The sequence below is a fragment of the Carettochelys insculpta genome, chromosome 10 (assembly GCF_033958435.1).
Source record: "Carettochelys insculpta isolate YL-2023 chromosome 10, ASM3395843v1, whole genome shotgun sequence".
NCBI classification, from domain to species: Eukaryota; Metazoa; Chordata; order Testudines; family Carettochelyidae; genus Carettochelys; species Carettochelys insculpta.
In genome coordinates, this window is record NC_134146.1 from 45,970,609 (window position 1) to 45,986,340 (window position 15,732).

Here is a 15,732-nt window from a genome sequence, read left to right on the forward strand (position 1 = left end):
ATAGCCCAGGGGACAGGCCCTCAACGGCCTCTTGGAAGTCTCAAAGCATTGTGGCGGGCGGCTCTCCTTTGGCTGCTAGTTCGTGAATAGATTAGCCAGCCCCCCCATTTCACCGCAGGGTCAGTGCCGACTGGACGCTCTCAGATGGCAAACTTCCAGCTGGGTCAGCTGGCAATCTTCTCCCAGGGGCCGTAGTTCCTCACACACTCCCTAGAGCCATTACTATATATCGGAGCAGCAGCCCCTGCCCGCCCTACTCACAGCTCAGCCACTTATTATCGGAGCGCCTTTAGCAGCAGCAGATGCACATGCTGTGTTTACAGGGCCTGGGAGGGGAAGGCGTGCTGCAGCTCCTCGCTAGTGGCTGGGTGGTTTGCAGGTTAAGGACAGAGAGCCCAGTGGAAGTGGGGACATGTAGGGAAGGGGTCTCTCAGACAGAGGCACGGGATGGACTGGGAAGGGCAGAGTTAAGGGTGTTTGGGGCAAGAATATCCAGAGGTGGGGAAAGTACTTAAAAGTTACTTGAGTAAAAATGCAGCTGCTGGGGGGGGGGGGGCGTGTACTTAAGTACAAGTTATTGGTGAAAAACTACTTGATAAAAAGTGCACACGTCACATCTAGATGGTACTCAAGTATCCAGAAACTGCATTTTTACTCAAATAACTGGTGTGGAGCTCGTCTACAGAAACTAAGCCGCTCTGCCCTGGCCAGGGAAAGATGGAAGGAAATTGTGGGGAGGCATCAGACCCCAATGGGCGCTGAGCCCACGGTTACTGATGACGACGACAATGAAATTTTTGGTTTTTTCCACCTGAGGACATCAACGTCCAGCACCCAGGCGCCTAAGAGCCACCAGCCCCCTTTCACACTGAGCTTTTATTGGGACATTTCCTGGGTCCACCAAGAGATGTTTTAAATGACATGTGACTCCCTGGGAAGGTGCCGGTCTCCTCTGTGCAACAACGACGAGCGCCCGAGCTGGGAGGGTCGAATGCTCTTCCCCAGGCTCCCTGGTATCTCACTGCAGTTCAGCTGCTCTCTGAGCATCGCACGCTTCTCTGCAGCGTGCCCGCCGGTAGAACACCCTGCGCAGACTCCCCGGGGGTTGAACAGCGCCGAGTGGCCCCAGCAGGGCTGCATGGTCCTCAGGCACAAGCTGTTGGCCTTGCCCAGCTCCTCCAGGCATGTCGGAGTGCTCACACCTCCAGGGCAGAGGAGCTGCCCTGAGCTTAGGGGCTCTGACGCTCTCACCTTGGGGGCTGCGTCCCATGCAGTCCATTGGGGTGCGCCAAGGAGAGATGGGCGCTCACGAGCGCTGCTCCTCCTGGGATGTTCCTGGCACGTAGCCCCTGGGCGGCTCCACCAGGTAAGAGTAGGAGAGCCCGACCATAACCTACAGCAGCAGAAGAGCCATCAGCGTGCAGCCCGGGGGCTCCCCCGGGGCAAGCTGGGGAGGGGGCAGGAGACATCCCAAGGTGCTCACCATCAGCAGGCTCAGCAGGCCCATCATCACCCCCAGCATGACGTAGAGGTTTTCGGTCAGACCTCCAGCCCACAGGGGCCCCAGAATGGTGGCAACTCCCCCCACCGATCGCCGCAGGCCTTGGCTGAACCCTACGGCACAGGAAGGACACACAAGGTTAACAGAGCCTGCCTGCCTGCCATCCCCACGGCCGAACATTGGGCGGGGCACCAAGCCACAGAGGGAGCCGGGCTGAGCCCCAGCCTGAATGGAGTGGAGCCAGAGGAAGGCAGCTCCGTTCACACGGGCAGCCTCTCTGCAGCTGGGGGCTGTGCCTTTCCATTGCCTGAGTGCCAGGGCGCTGCCCCAGAAACAGAGAGTGGCTGTCTGGGACCCAAGGAGACTGCTGGGGTGTTGGCCCATACCCCCAGTCGAAGGGGCGAAGGGAACACCACCACCCCACCGCCAGGCCAGCAATACTGCAGAGGACAACAGCACGGTGGACGGGGAAGGTAAGCCAGGGAGACAAGGAGCCGCCCCCTGCCCCTGAAAACAAAGTCCCTCTGGATGCATGGTCCAGGCGCTTTCCTGCACTGGCCTAAGACAGCAGTGGTCCCTGGAGTCCGGCGTTCCTGTCTCCCCTTCACACTGGATCAGAGTGCCGGGCCGTCAATGGCACCGGCTGCTTCCAAGAGCGCTCCTGCCCTGAGCTATGCCCCGTCCCTTCGCCTGCTCCTGCCACCAGACGGTGTTCTCCGGTGGGCCTGGGTCGCAGCCGCCCCCTTCCCAGCTCCACACCCCCGTGGCGCGGGACCGGAAAGAAACCAGTCGGGCAACCTGATGGATGAGGCAAGGTGAAAAACTGGGCGTGTTTAATTTAGAGAAATAGGGGAGAACCCGGCAACAGGACTCCGGCTATGTTCCGGGCTGGCATTAAGACGGTGAAGAGCAGTTGCTCTCCGGGTCCCCTGGAGGCAGGAGAAGGAGAAAGGAGGCCATTCTGCAGCAAGGGAGGCTTCGGAGAGAGCCCAGGGCACCCTGAAGGTAAGTCCAGCTCTGGACCAGGCTTCCCAGAGAGGCTGTGAAATCCCCACCAGGCTTTAAAGAACAGCTTGGCCAAATGCCTGCTGGGGCGGTCGAGGTAAGTTTGGCCCTGTCTCCGCACCAGGGGCTGCAACTCAGTGACCTCTTGGGGTCCTCTCAGCTCTACATTTCTGTGGGAGAAGACAGGCCGGTAGCCCCCAGTCACAGGACGAGGCAGACCCCAGCTGGGCTCCCCGGCTGCTCTCCCTGAGCCAGGCTTCATCCGGCCAGCCCGGCTCTACCACCTGTCCCTGTACATTCATCCCCTGGTTAGGTAGCAGGCAGCAGTGAGGTCTCACAAAGAATCCCACCGAGCTTCCATCTCAAGGAGTCACTCAGGGAGCCTGCTGAGAAGGGGGTCCCTGTTTCTCGCATGTGGGAGCAGCTCTGACCACTCAGCCAGCCAGCCATCGAGCCAAAGGGACCTGGCCCATCTGCCAACATCCAGGGGATGCAGGACTCAGCATCCGGGCAGGGCTACCTGGGGGCAGAAGTCACAGCTTAGGACCCACATGTGATCAGAACCTCCACACAGCCACATGAAATGGAAAACCCTGTCTGGGAATGGGAGCGACCTCCCATGAGACTCACCCCTGGGAACTCAGCTCCGCCACAACCAGGCAGCAGTCAGGCCCAGCTTGTGCGAGTGAAACGAACAGTTCCGTGCGCTCGGTGAACAGCGCCACTCCACATCCCAGCTGCCCGGATCTCGCCATGCAGGAGGGGCGGGAGAGGACGACCACACCGCGGTCATGTGTGGGCTCCGTGGTATGCGTCTATTAAGATGCCCTTCACCGTGGCGTCTGGGCTGGGAGCCAGCCGGGGCAGGGTGGTAGCTCTGCTTTGGACCCGACGCAGCCAGTCCCAGAGGGGACGCTGGCAGGGGCTGTGCTCTGAAGGGGTGGACGGGGCTCTGAGTTCCCTGTGCTCTCTCAGGGTGGGGAGGAAGCAGGTCCCCCGGCCCAGCTCTGGGCACCGGCCCCTCCCTGAGGCTCACCTTGCGTTCCCTCTGCTGTGACCTTGGAGAAGAGAGAGACCTGGGAGACAGCCACGAAGGGCAGCCCCAGCACCTGCAGGAACACGCCCACCACCAGCTCCGTCAGCAGGACGGGGAAGCTTCCTGCGGGCAGCAAAGCAGACATAGCGGGGGAGGAGGGGCCTGGCGTGCAGAGCCCCAGACGCGGGCAGCTCCCATCAGTGCCGCTGCGCGTTCTCACCCCAGAGGTGGGCAAGCCCCCAGCACGCTCTGCCCACTGCCAGGGCACCATTGCTAGCAGAGACCAGACTTCCTGGGGTCTGGGTACCCCCATGAGCCCCCTGCTCCCTCTGCTGGGCACTGAGCAGGGAACAGGATGGGGAACAGCAGCACCAGGCCTGTCCAGGAGCCCCTGGCACCTACGACTGCTGAGCGTCACCACTCCATCCGGATACGGTATGCCCTGTCGTGCCTCAGTTTCCCCCCCGGACAGCCTCAGTGCATAGTGGTGAGGGGAGTTTTGGGGTCATGTCTTCTCACTCAAAGACAATGGGGCTGCTGCTTTTGGTAACCTAAGCAGCCTGGTGACACCCTTCTTCCCTGGGTAACAGGACAAAGGCAGGAGGAGGGGCCTAGCTGCTTTCAATTGCAACCAAGCAGTTTGCCATGGGGGCAGTCTGGTCCGGCAGGAGAGGGGAGGCAGGATCCTGGCTTGGGGACCCCTCTGGGCCCCTCCCCCCAGGATGGATGGTACCGATGGCTTCTGGGGTGTGTGCTGATGTCTGTTCCATGCTGGGTCCCTGTCGCCTGCTCACCTCCTGCTCTCCCCGCCCAGCGAGAGTCACAGCTGCCTGCGGAGGGGGGTGTTGCAGGGCCTGGTGCCCCCACCCTCTGGGAGAGGGGTCTCCCCTCCCGCACCCAGCTTGAGCCGTGCGAGGCTCCCTGCAGCCCAGAGGTCCCGCCCCCGTCCCTGTCCCTAGACAGGGAACCCAACCGGTAGCAAGCAAGGCCCTGAGGTGGCAGCAGGGCTCTGTCTGCCCAGGAGGAGCGAATCCAGCAGGGACAGCCAGTTACCTCGGGGCTGTGCCAGGAACAGCAGGCACCAGACACAAGCCACGTTGCAGATGACCAGCCCCAGCACCAGGATCACACGGTCAGGGAGGCGGCTGCTGAGACAACGCACCAGGAAGAAGCCACAGATCACCTGCAGGGAGGGAGGCGCTGGGTTATTACACTGCCTCAGGCCTCGGGCAGGCTGCACAGACCAGCCAGGAATGGGGCCCCTCCTCTGGCAGGGGAGTGAACCAGGGTGGGAGCCTGCAGGGCCGAGGGAGCCCCACACAGGGCCTCTGACAGGCTAGAACCACCAGGCCCAGCCACAGGCGCACAAGCGCACGTCACTGCTCACCGGGGCTCGGCCGTCTGCCTTCCCCCACAGCCTCAGCACCGCCACACGACCTGCCCCCTCTAACAGGCAGGCCAGGCCCGGGAACAGAGACCAGCCAGCACAGCCAGGCTCCAGGGAATGGCCTGCGCCAAGCAGACCCAGAGAGCTCAGCAGGGCCAGGGCACAGGGGCTGGAAGGTTCCCCAGCCAGCTGCCCACCCTGCCCTGGCTGCAACCACAGGACCAGTATGCCCCATGCTGCTGGAGCAAGGGCAGAGCCCACGTCCCCACGAGTTACGTCTGAGGCTCCAGGCACCTCCACACGGGCACCGCCCCTGCCTGCACTCTAGCACCAAGCCAGCGCACCCGTGGGAACAGTGAGTGCGCCAGGCTAGCCAGGGCAAGGGCATTGTAGCCCCAGCCAGGCCGGGGGGAGCATAAGACCTGTACACGCTAACGCTCCCAGAGGAGCTGCAAGGGGGCTAGAGCCATGGGGCACGCAGGCCGGCCAGCCACAATGCCAGCGGTACCAGCCTCCCACGCTGCTGGGCTGGAGGGTGGACTCATCAGAGGGCTTCTTTAGCGATGCTGGATCGGGGGACCCCAAATCCGGCTCTAGACCCCTCCCCACCCCACCAACACACAGGTCTAAAGCCCAGGGCAGAGCACAAGCAGCATCTGCAAATATCTGCAGGGTGCCTAGGAGGGGAGGGGCAGGGCGCCAGGAAAGCCGGGGGGAAAGCGAGGAGGGGAGTGTCAGACGTTCCTAGGCCGCGAGCGCCCGGGGCGGGGCCTGGATCACTCCTGAGCACACCTGCCGTGGGACGGAAGCCAGTCACCTGCTGAGGCCGTGTGGGTGGGAGGTCTTGGCCAGGACCCCGCCCTTTGCAGACCCCAGGGCTGGGGACTCGCCTACCTCGATGCCGCACAGGAAGTACATGATGCTGTTCTCGAGCTCCCCAAAGCTCAGGTACCGCTGGGTGATGGGGGTCACCAGGGTCTGGAGATGGATACAACCTCCAGTCACACGCCTGCCGCCTGCACAGGCAGGGTCCAGCCTCCACTCACAGCTGTAAGCAGCCCTCTGGCTGGGATGGGCAGGTGCAAACCCTCTCCTGCTCTGCCCCCAAATGATAGCCCCTGGAGAGGGCTCTCCTGACCAGCATGGTGGGTCTCTGCTCCCACCTGTCTTCCCTAAGCTAGAGGTAACTCTGGCTCATGCCCAATGTTCACCAAATTCTGGGCTTCCCCTTCTCCTGCTCCACAAGGAGAGACGTCCACCACCCTCGGGGTGCTGGGCACAGGCGAGACAAGAACCCTAGCTGGGGCCTGCGAGAGGCTGGAGCACCACATGGAGAGTGGAGACGACCTTCCTGCTCCAAAGAGATTCAGAGCCAGGGAAGGACTGAGCAAGAGACACCCCCAGAGTCATCTGGTCACGGGAGGGGCCGGAGAAGACACCCATCCCACCCGACACGGAGAAGACCCTCACGCCAGCTGGGTGGGAATGTAAAGGAACCCGTGAAGCCCAGCTACTCACCTCCAGGGCCGTCTGGTTGAAGAGGGTGATGAACTGGGCAGTCAGCAGAACCACCACCTCCTCCCGCAGGTACTCTGCAACGACACCGAGGCTGCCGGGCTGGGACCAGGGCCCGGGGCCACCGCCCCCACAGGGAGGGAGCACGTCCAAGCCCCCGTCCCCAGCTGCTGCCCACCCACACAGGTCACTGGGCTGAGGAGGCGACAGGGAAAGGCCGAGGTGACACGGGGAGAGCTCAGCGCTCAACACTCAGACAGCTTGGCGGTTCCTGCCTGGCTGTGCAGAGGGGCCAGAAGCCAACCACAGCCTGGGGGCTTAGGCAGCTGCCCAGCTGGCACGATGGGGCACAGAGCTCATCGGCACCGCTCAGAGCAGCTTCTGTGCAGGGCTGTGGACGGCATCCTTCATCTTTCCCCTACACGCTCGGACACCCTGGTCGCACAGCTGGCCTTGGGGCATCCCAGGAGTGGGACGGACTCTGCAGGGAGGATCTTAGTGCGACCAAAGCTTTTGACAAATCCACCCTCTCCTGGCGCCGCCGCCCCCATTGTCTCTCTGCACCCTGGTCCCACCTACGCCGTCGGGGTGATCTTCCCTGCCGCACGCTTTGTGTGCGCCTTGTTCTGTGCTTCTTGGGGCAGGGACGGTCTCCCCGGAGGAAGGCCACGATCTTGGCTGGTTTCCCCGGGGCCTACCGCGCTAAATAGCAACGAACTACGTCTCTACTTTGGACTCCTGGGCCAAACCTTCAGAAGCGCCTGCCCAGTCCGGGGGCCTGCCATGCCTTGGCTGGGACCAGGGTGGGGTCCACCACTCAGGCCTTCCCCCACCAGCACACTGCTGCACAGACGCTGCGGTGGGCACCCCTCCCGCGAGCTGGGAGATTACTTGCAGAGCACGGACCCCGGGACTGCCCAGCGTGGTGCTGAGCACGCCGGGGTGAGCCAGGGCCGCCTTCCAGCAGGATCCCCCCCCGAGGCTGAGCCGCGAGGGGGCGCTCACCTCGCACGGTCCTGAACTTGTGGAAGCGGCTCATCTCCTTTCCTCCGCCCTCCTCCTCAGCCAAGTGCCCATTGGGCACGTAGCGGGACTCGTCACCCTCGGGGGGCTCGGCGGGCGCCCGCTGGGCAGTGCCAGCACTGCCGTAGCTGCGGTGCTTGGCTGTCTCCTCTCGGTCAGCCTCGGGCTGCACCAATGGCTCCTCCTCCTCCTCCCCAGCCACCAGCGCCGCTCGCGGCGGGTGAGGCAGAGGCTGCAGGTCGTAGTACATCACCACCACGACAAGCTGCAGCAGGATCCAGAGCAGGCACATGAAGAGCTGCACAGACAGACAGACGGACAACTGAGCACCTGGAACCGCAGACCCTAGCCAGGGGACTCAGGCCCGACTCCCGCCACCAGCTCTCCCCAGCTGCGCGCACGGGCCTGGCCCTGCTGGAGCACTCACCCCGGGGGAGGTGAACTTGTTGACCTCAAAGGGCCCCAGGCGGAAGTTGCAGAGCCGCAGGAAGAGGTTACAGGCCGGCCCTGCACAAAGAGACAGCGGGTCAGACCAGGGCACTGGGAGGAAAGCCAGAGGGAAAGAGGGTGCCACTGGCGTGCCCTGCCCTGCCAACAGGCCCTGCCCTCTGCAGTGGGAGGGGCATGGACAGGTGCCATCAAGGCAGCTGGGACCCTCACGCCCTGGCCAGGCTCTGACAGCCACCCCACTGCCTCTGGCAACGGCCTTTCTGCCATAGGGCTGGAGAGCCCTTCTTACATCTGCCCCAGAGAGGCGGGGTCCGCACCCCCTTCCCAACCACAGACGCCCCAGCCACTCTCTGGCACCCCTCCGTTACCACCACTGGTTTAAGGGGCACCAGGAAGCCAAAGCAGAGCCAGCTCCCTGCACAGCCAAGGGGACAACAGTGGGGCAGACCCTGGTGCATGGGCCAGGAGCCTCCGGACCACAGAGCACGTCTGAACTGCAGAGCCCCAGCCGCAAACGCAGTGCTGGCTACCCCAGCCCCTCCGGGTGAGCAGGCAAGGCATGGGCTCCCAGACACCTTACCGATCAGCAGCCCGACCTGCCGGCATGCCATGACCGCAGCAAACACCGTGGCGCGCTCCTGGGAGGTGGTGGTGCGCGTGAGATAGCCAAAGATGGAGGCCCCCACTCCTGTCCCGACACCTACCAGAGACAAAGACAGGGCAAGAGATGGGGCTCACTCCAAAAGCCCCCAGGTCTGGGACCCCCCCCAGCCTAGATCCCCACAGCCCTCAGCCTTCCCCACTGCCACTCTCACCTGCCACCAGCCGGCTGCCCAGCAGGAGCCACTTGGAGACACCCATAAAGTACATGAAATTCCCTGCAAGCGGGGGACAAAAAGCAACAGGTGACGCAGCAGGAATGCGCGAAGTCCCAGCCAGGAATGGGTGGGAGCCAGCTGAGCTCATCGAGGGGCAAGCCTCACAGCTGGGGCCCCTGTACACCTGCGGGGGTCTCGTCCCATGGGGCTGGAGCAGGGAGTCCTCCAGAACGCCAGCCCCGGGCAGGCGGGAACAAAGAGCCTGGCTTCTGCGCCCTTGTGCTGCGGGCAGGAGTGGTAGTTATGATCCTGCTCTGGAAAGGGTCCCTGTGTTGTAACAGCCTGGCAGGGCCCACTCTCGCCACCAGCGTGGCTGAGCATGTGCTGCATCAATGGGGACTTCACCAGCTGCCGGCACGGCAGGCTCCTGCTGCGCTGCTGGAACAGAGCTGGGCTCCATCTGGGTCAGCAGCCGTAGTGCTGGAGGCTGAATTCTGCCACCCTGGGGTCCCCACGGCAGTCCCTGGCCAAGCGCGGGCCCTGCCGCTGGACCCTGGCTAACAGTTAATTCAGCCAATGCCTGAGCCAGAGAACCCAGCTCTGGTGTTAGCTGGGCTGGCTCTGCAGGGCTGCTAGGAGTCAGAGCAGGTGCTCAGGATCTCTGACTATCACGGCCACAGACGCCTGCCCACTTACAGCCTTGAGATAAGCGGGGTTAACCCTGCCCTCTCACCCACTCACCCACCTCCAGAGCTCCCAGTCACTCTGGCCTGCTCCTGGCAGAGCAGCCCAGCCTGCGCTTGCTCACTCACCCGCTATCTCAAACAGGTTGGCAAAGAGGATGATGGCTTTGGTGCGCCGGCTCCGATCAGACCAGTGCCCGAAGAGAGGTGCCACCAGCAGGCCGCTGAGGCTGAAGGCCGAGATGCCCAGGCCCAGGAAGTACGGCTGAGCATGGAGCGTCTGCAGGTAGGCCCAGATCGTGGGCAGGATCACTGCTAATGGGGATAGAAGGGACAGACGGACAGACAGTCAGAGGCCCCCCTGCCACTGGACTGAAACAGGCCCTGCCAGGCCAACCCAAGCTGCTGCTCAACCTCGCCCAAATCCAGGCTCCTGTCTCCCAGGACAAACTGACAGCCCAGCTTGTGGGGCAGCACAAGAGCCCCCTGGCTGGGCCTAGCCAGCCTTCGACAAAGCATGTCCCCAAACCTGCCACCGGGCCCCAGACCCACCACCCCTGCAACTGCTGGTCACGTAGCCGGCTCACGTTGCTGAGGCGTTTCTCAGGGAGGGGAGATGCCAACCACACAACGGCTCCCACTGCCTCAGATGCAGGTGGACCCCACAAGCACCCCCAGGACCTCAGTTCCTGCCTGCCTTGCTTAGAGAGCAATGCCCAGAGCTGTTCCTCTCTCAGCCCAGCAGAGCCTCCTTCCCTCAAGTCAGGGCCCCCTCGAGGTGCTTACACAGCACCAGCCGAGCCCCTCGGCAGGGCCAGGAGTGGGCTCACGTGTCACGGTCACGGCTGCGCTCCACAGCGCTCACTAGGTATCGCGGGAGGGAAGCAGAGACGCCGTGCAGCTCAACAGGGGCCAGAGCCAATTCCGCACGCTCCCGCCCCATCCCAACCCAGCCCTGCCAAATCAGGGCAAACTGCTCAAACCAGCACCAGAGAGGGAGCCGTGCTCGTCTATGTACTATCCAAACAAAAGAGCCCTCCAGTAGCACTTCAAAGGCTAACAAGCTGCCAGCTCTGCCCACATCTCTCTTCTGGAGATACCATCACTGGACCGAAGCAGGTTAGTTACAGAACCACGGGCACATTCTCATGTTCCTCAACTAACATCATGTGCCCGCAATGCCCAGATGCTTTGTACATTGGACAGACTTCTAACTCCCCTAGACAAAGAGTTAATGGGCACAAAACAGACATCAAAACACTCCTGAGCCACAAACCTGCCAGCCAGCATTTTAATGGAGTGGGCCGTTCTGTTAATGACTCAAAAGGTTGCATCTTACTGAAGATGAATTTTCACAACACTCTTGACAGAGAGGCTGCTGAACTCGCTTTTACATTCAAATTCGACACATTAACACGTGGTTTGAACCGGGATGGGAATTTTCTGGGTCATTATAGGGTCTCATTTGCACACTTGGCTTTATCTAATTCTTGATCCCCACCCCCCCCACTCTCTGATTTGTTCACCTTGGTAATTTTTTTTTCTGATTTGTCCACCTTGATTACTATTTTTGGTTCTCTGTGCCTAAAATATTGAGTCTGTTCTGCTGTGGCTATGGTCTGAAGAAGTGGGTCTGTCCCACAAAAGCTAATAAATTATTTTGTTAGTCTTTAAAGTGCTACTTGATGGCTTTTTTGTTTTGCTTAAAACAGGTATCAGAGAGGCAGCTGAGTTAGTCTGTATCTTCAAAAACAGCGAGAAGTCCTGTGGCTCCTTATAGACTAACAGATATTTTGGAGCATAAGCTTTCATGGGCAAAGACCGGTCTCATGCATCTGACAAAGCAGGTCTTTGCCCGCGAAAGCTTATGCTCCAAAACATCTGTCAGTCTATAAGGTGCCACAGGACTTCTTGTTGCCTAAAACAGGGCTACTTACAGCCCAAGCCTCGGGGTCCCTCCACTATAAGACACCAAACCTGTCACACAGAGAGCTCCTGTGTTGCCATGCTGACCGGCAAGAGGTCACACAACACACTCCGGCTTCTCTTGTGCCACAAGCAGGCCCCTCCTTCCACAGGTGGGAAGCCACGTAAACCAATCTCACCCAATCCGAACAGGTTCGTCCGCTGCCAAAGGCCCAGCCCCATCCCCAGGTCAATCTAGACCTCCAATGTCACCTAAAAGATCGATTCCTAAAATCTGGAGGGAGGGATGAACGAAAGAAAGCCGAGCAGAAAAGCGCTAGAGCAATCGAATTACGTACACCAGTCACAAAGTTCTTGGTGCAGGCTTACAACAGAGGCGAGCAGGCTGCTATCTGAGGGCACGTGTATGCTACAGGGAAAATGGACCCTCCCACAGTCAATCGTCAGGAGTTTAATTTTGTGCATTCCCACCTAGGTGCACTAAATCAAATTCACAGGGTGCCCCTGTGGACTGTGCAGCTGCTGCCCCTCCCCTCCCTGCCGGTAGGAGTAAGGGAAGTTGACCGGAGCGCAGGGTCCTGTTGACCTCCCTGCGTGGAGAGAGCGCAGAAACCTGAATTAAGGTATCTCGACTTTAGCAACGTGACTAAGGTAGCTGAAGCTGTGAACCCAACCTTCCCCTGGGATGCAGACCTGGAAAACGCCCTTCGTTAGGACGGCTCCTCAACCCTTCCAGGCTCAAGTTCATTTCCGAAGCGGTGAGCTGGAGTGATGACAAATGGGGGAGCTCTCAGGGCCCCCTTCGCACCCTTGCCCACGTGGAGGGAATGCCAGGGGCCTTGCTGCGTGAGCATGGCGGAGATGAGCCTGTCCCGCAAGCACGTCCCCTTCCAAGTCCTTCCTAGACAACCAGCCACTGCCTGTCTGCTGGAGTGCACCGTCACAGCCAAGCTCCTCCGCTGGGGATGGGCACCTGATAGACCCCGCGTCAGTCAGGTACTGCCTCACCCGACCGGTCACCCTCTCACGCCTCTGCTGAGGTCTCCCAGACGCTAATTCCAAATACAAGCACAGAGCCGACACTTATAACTTCAAACACAAAACGACACAGGCCTAGGAGCAGTAAAGGCAGCACCAGTGAATCGTGAGCTTCCAAGGGTCACCTCGCCTGGCCCAAGCTTGGGTGCAAACATACAAGAGTGGTTGGAACAATGTGTTTTCTCCCATGACGCCACACCCCTCAATGTGACACAGGAGGGGACGGATGCTGGAGGTGCACAAGAGCCAGGTATACGCACAGCAGCTAGCGGACCTCAACCAAATCTTCACTGTCAACACAAGCGTTTCATCACAGACATTTCGGGATGCCAGTCGCCCACGCCCTTGCATCACGCAGAATATTAAGGAAACCCGCTCCACGTATAATCCCCCGCCGGTGCCAGTCCCTCCAGTCCAGCAGCATTCTGCATTGTAACAGCTCATCCCGTCTGGCATCTTCCCTGCAAGAACACCTGCTGCCCCACCCCAGGGCTCTGCTTATGCAGTACCAAGCCAGGGAAGGAGTGGGAGATGCTCAGATCGGTTTATTCCCTGTTTCAGAAGGAGCCGCGGCACTTTCAGTCTTATCCTAGCCAGTGAAATAGCGGCTGGGAGAAAGGGCACAGTATTGACACACGGCTCCCCAGGCTCTGTATGCATCCCTGGTCCCTCCCTGCATTAAAATCGCTGATCCCCAGGGGCTCTCAGGACAGGGAAAAGCCAAACAGCAGTAGCCAGAGAGGGGAGAAGTGGAGCTAAGGACCCGAAGACCTGCTCCAAGACTCAAAAATGCATCAATCCTGAAGACCCTCTGCAGCCAAAACAGCCCCTCCTCTTGAAAGGAAGAGTGATGGGAGCAACAAAGCCCCCTCCAGCCAGCGCCCCTGCCCCGCTCCCCCCCGCATCCTCTGGTAGGCACGCCAGCCAGGTTGTTACAGTTGTAATCCAGCCGCCTCCTCCAGGCCCACCCTTCAGCTGACCCTGGAGGATGAGTTACAGACTCAGCTCTCAGCTTGTAAAATATTAACAGAGGAAACCAGGAGGACAGGTCACTTCAGAAGCCCTCTGCCACCCCCCACACCACCTGGCTGTGGGAGGAGCTGGGGGTCTGAGAGACAGTTCCAGACCTAGCACTTCCCAGCAGTTTGGGGAACTTCCTGCCAAGGGGAACAAGCCCTAGTGAGGGAAGAACAATGTATCTAGAAATCCATCTTCTCCCCAGGCCCCTCCACGGCTCCCATCCACCATCGCTCCAGCCCCAGTCATGGCCAGCAGAGTGGCAGGAGACTCCCCGCAACTGACGAAACGTGCGGGTGCCTCCTAACCAGCTACTGCAACGTTCCAGCCCCTTTGCTACCCCACCAGCTGGTGGGGAGAGGAGAACCACAAGGGCTTGGCCTACGGCGCTGCTGTTAAAACACTCTCTAGCCCTAGGGTTTCAGGGAGGCTCGCCGCTCTGGGCTGCTCCCGCGTGGGATTGCACAGCCCAGCCAGCCAACCAAGGCAGCAGCAGCCTCCATGCCGTGGCAGGGCACAGGCTGTTCCGGTGTGCTGGCAAGCGACAGAAGCAGAGCCACTGCAGGGTGGCACGCCAGAGACACGTGTGCGGCGGGGGGAGGGGGGGAAGCTCTTCTTTCCTCTCACGTTAGCCTGGCCCAATTATTGCTGGGCCCCAGTTCGGAGCCAGCTTGCCACCTCCCCCATGCTTGACCCAGCCTGGGGCTTGCTCAAAGTGGGTGAAATCCAGCGCCTGGAATTATGCATTATGGCCTCTTCTGGGCTTAACAGCTATCACTCCAACTTAGGACTGTCTAAACGAGCTGCAGCGCTGAGTGGGACAGCCCCACCCACAGACCCTCGCTGTGCCACGGGGGTACCTGCCTGGGCGGACCTCACTGTAACAAACAGGGGCCAGACCACAATCCAGACCCAGAGCCCAGCTCTGCTGCCAACATGCTGTCTGGCTGCAGGCAAGTCATTGAACTCCCCACCCCGTCCTCAGTTTCCCCACATGAGAGACATGAGACAGAGATCAACAGACTCCAACAGGTCCATTAACAGTCACAAGGCTCTGACACTACAGCAGCAGGGCCAGAGACAATCCACACACAGACACACACCCCCTCAACGGGGCACAGACCAGGAGGTGCATCGTTTGTGCACAAAACGGGAGGAGGCACTCGCTCCCCATTGGCACAGCAGCTGGACAGCACCCACGGGAGCAGGCCCTGGGGGACCCCGAAAGGAGCAGCGGTGTCTGGAGTCCCCCCACAGTGCTGACTCTGCGGCTCAGTGCCCAGCCGGGGTAGGGCTGCCCGTCTTGGTGGGGCATCTTCCTGGAGAGTGCCATAACCTCTCCTTATGCCTTAATTCCTGGCGACTCCAGGCTAGTCCTGGAAACTTGGCAACCCTACCGGCATCCCTGCCCTCCCCCCCGCATCACTCACCGTACTCGATCCCTCCCGAGAGGAAGAGGAGCCCAATGGTGAAGTTGGTCAGTTTCTTCTTCCTCTGATACTCCATAGACCCGGCTGGCTCCCCTGCCTGCGGAGGCGGCGGCTCCCTCCAGGACGCAGCTCCCGGCTGCGGCGCCTCTGGATCCGGGCTCTGCACACCGCCTCGGTGCCGAGGCGGGCAGCCCCGGCCTCCCGCCAGCCCTTCCGGTGCACTTCGCTGGGCTCCCCGCCTGCCCCGGCCCCCGGCTACCCACGCCGCTTTCGCAAGGGTCCGGAGAGCCCAGCGACGAGCCGCCCGGGCAAAGCACCGCCCCTGCCCCCCGCCGGGCCGGAGCGGGGCCAGTCCCGGGGACCCGCTGGCAGCAGCCCGGGCTGTGCCCAGCGCGGGGCGCCGCAGCCGATCACAGGCGGGATCGCAATCTGGGAAGGCCACGCCCAGGCCCTGGGGCAGCACCTGCTCCGCCCCCGGGGGGCCCGCAAGCCCCCGCCCCACCTGGCTGGGGAGCGAAGGGCGTTTCAATGGCCCCCGCCCGGCCGGAGTCCGAAGGGCGGCCCCCCTCCCCCGGGCCGACGGGAGACCCCTCCCCCACCTCACCCCCCTCCCCCGGGGCGGCCCGGGCCGACCGGAGACCCCCCTCCCCCACCTCACCCGGGGCGGCCCGGGCCGACGGGAGACCTCACCCCCCGCCCCCGGGGCGTCCTGGGCCGACGGGAGACCCCCTCCCCCCACCTCACCCCCCTCCGCCGGGGCAGCCCGGGCCGACGGGAGACCCCCTCCCCCCACCTCACCCCCCGCCCCCGGGGCGTCCCGGGCCGACGGGAGACCCCCTCCCCCGTCACCCGCCCGCTCCCAGGAGATGGGGACGGCCGCTGCCCGCCGAGTTCGTGTAGGGT

At 61.8% G+C, this 15,732-nt stretch overlaps 1 protein-coding gene across 4 annotated transcripts; it reads right to left on the reverse strand.

Moving 5' to 3' along the window:
- Positions 1-862: 862 nt before the first annotated feature.
- On the reverse strand, positions 863-15,386 carry LOC142018284 (major facilitator superfamily domain-containing protein 8-like). 4 transcript variants are annotated; one of them, XM_075003950.1, is made up of 12 exons: positions 14,830-15,378; positions 9,548-9,733; positions 8,733-8,795; positions 8,498-8,617; positions 7,895-7,974; positions 7,450-7,765; positions 6,448-6,521; positions 5,824-5,907; positions 4,596-4,725; positions 3,543-3,665; positions 1,484-1,614; positions 863-1,393 (listed from the first exon to the last, which is right to left on the reverse strand). In XM_075003950.1, the coding sequence occupies exons 1-12, from the start codon at positions 14,903-14,905 to the stop codon at positions 1,307-1,309; spliced, it is 1,470 nt and encodes a 489-aa protein (XP_074860051.1). In that variant the 5' UTR covers positions 14,906-15,378; the 3' UTR covers positions 863-1,306. The 4 variants fall into 4 exon arrangements, 2 of the variants coding, with proteins under 2 accessions (XP_074860051.1, XP_074860053.1); XR_012646776.1 differs by lacking the exon at positions 863-1,393 and adding an exon at positions 2,845-3,026 and having other exon boundaries at positions 14,830-15,386; XR_012646777.1 differs by lacking the exon at positions 863-1,393 and adding an exon at positions 2,857-3,026 and having other exon boundaries at positions 1,494-1,614; positions 14,830-15,386.
- Positions 15,387-15,732: the final 346 nt, after the last annotated feature.

Excerpts from the sequence above, each read along its gene's own strand:
- LOC142018284 (XM_075003950.1), bottom strand. The coding sequence starts at position 14,905 with ATGGAGTATCAGAGGAAGAAGAAACTGACCAACTTCACCATTGGGCTC. Across the intron at positions 6,522-7,449 it reads CAAGTTCAGGACCGTGCGAG|AGTACCTGCGGGAGGAGGTG; the intron begins GTGAGCGCCCCC and ends GTGTCGTTGCAG. Across the intron at positions 1,394-1,483 it reads GCCTGCTGAGCCTGCTGATG|GTTATGGTCGGGCTCTCCTA; the intron begins GTGAGCACCTTG and ends CTGCTGCTGTAG.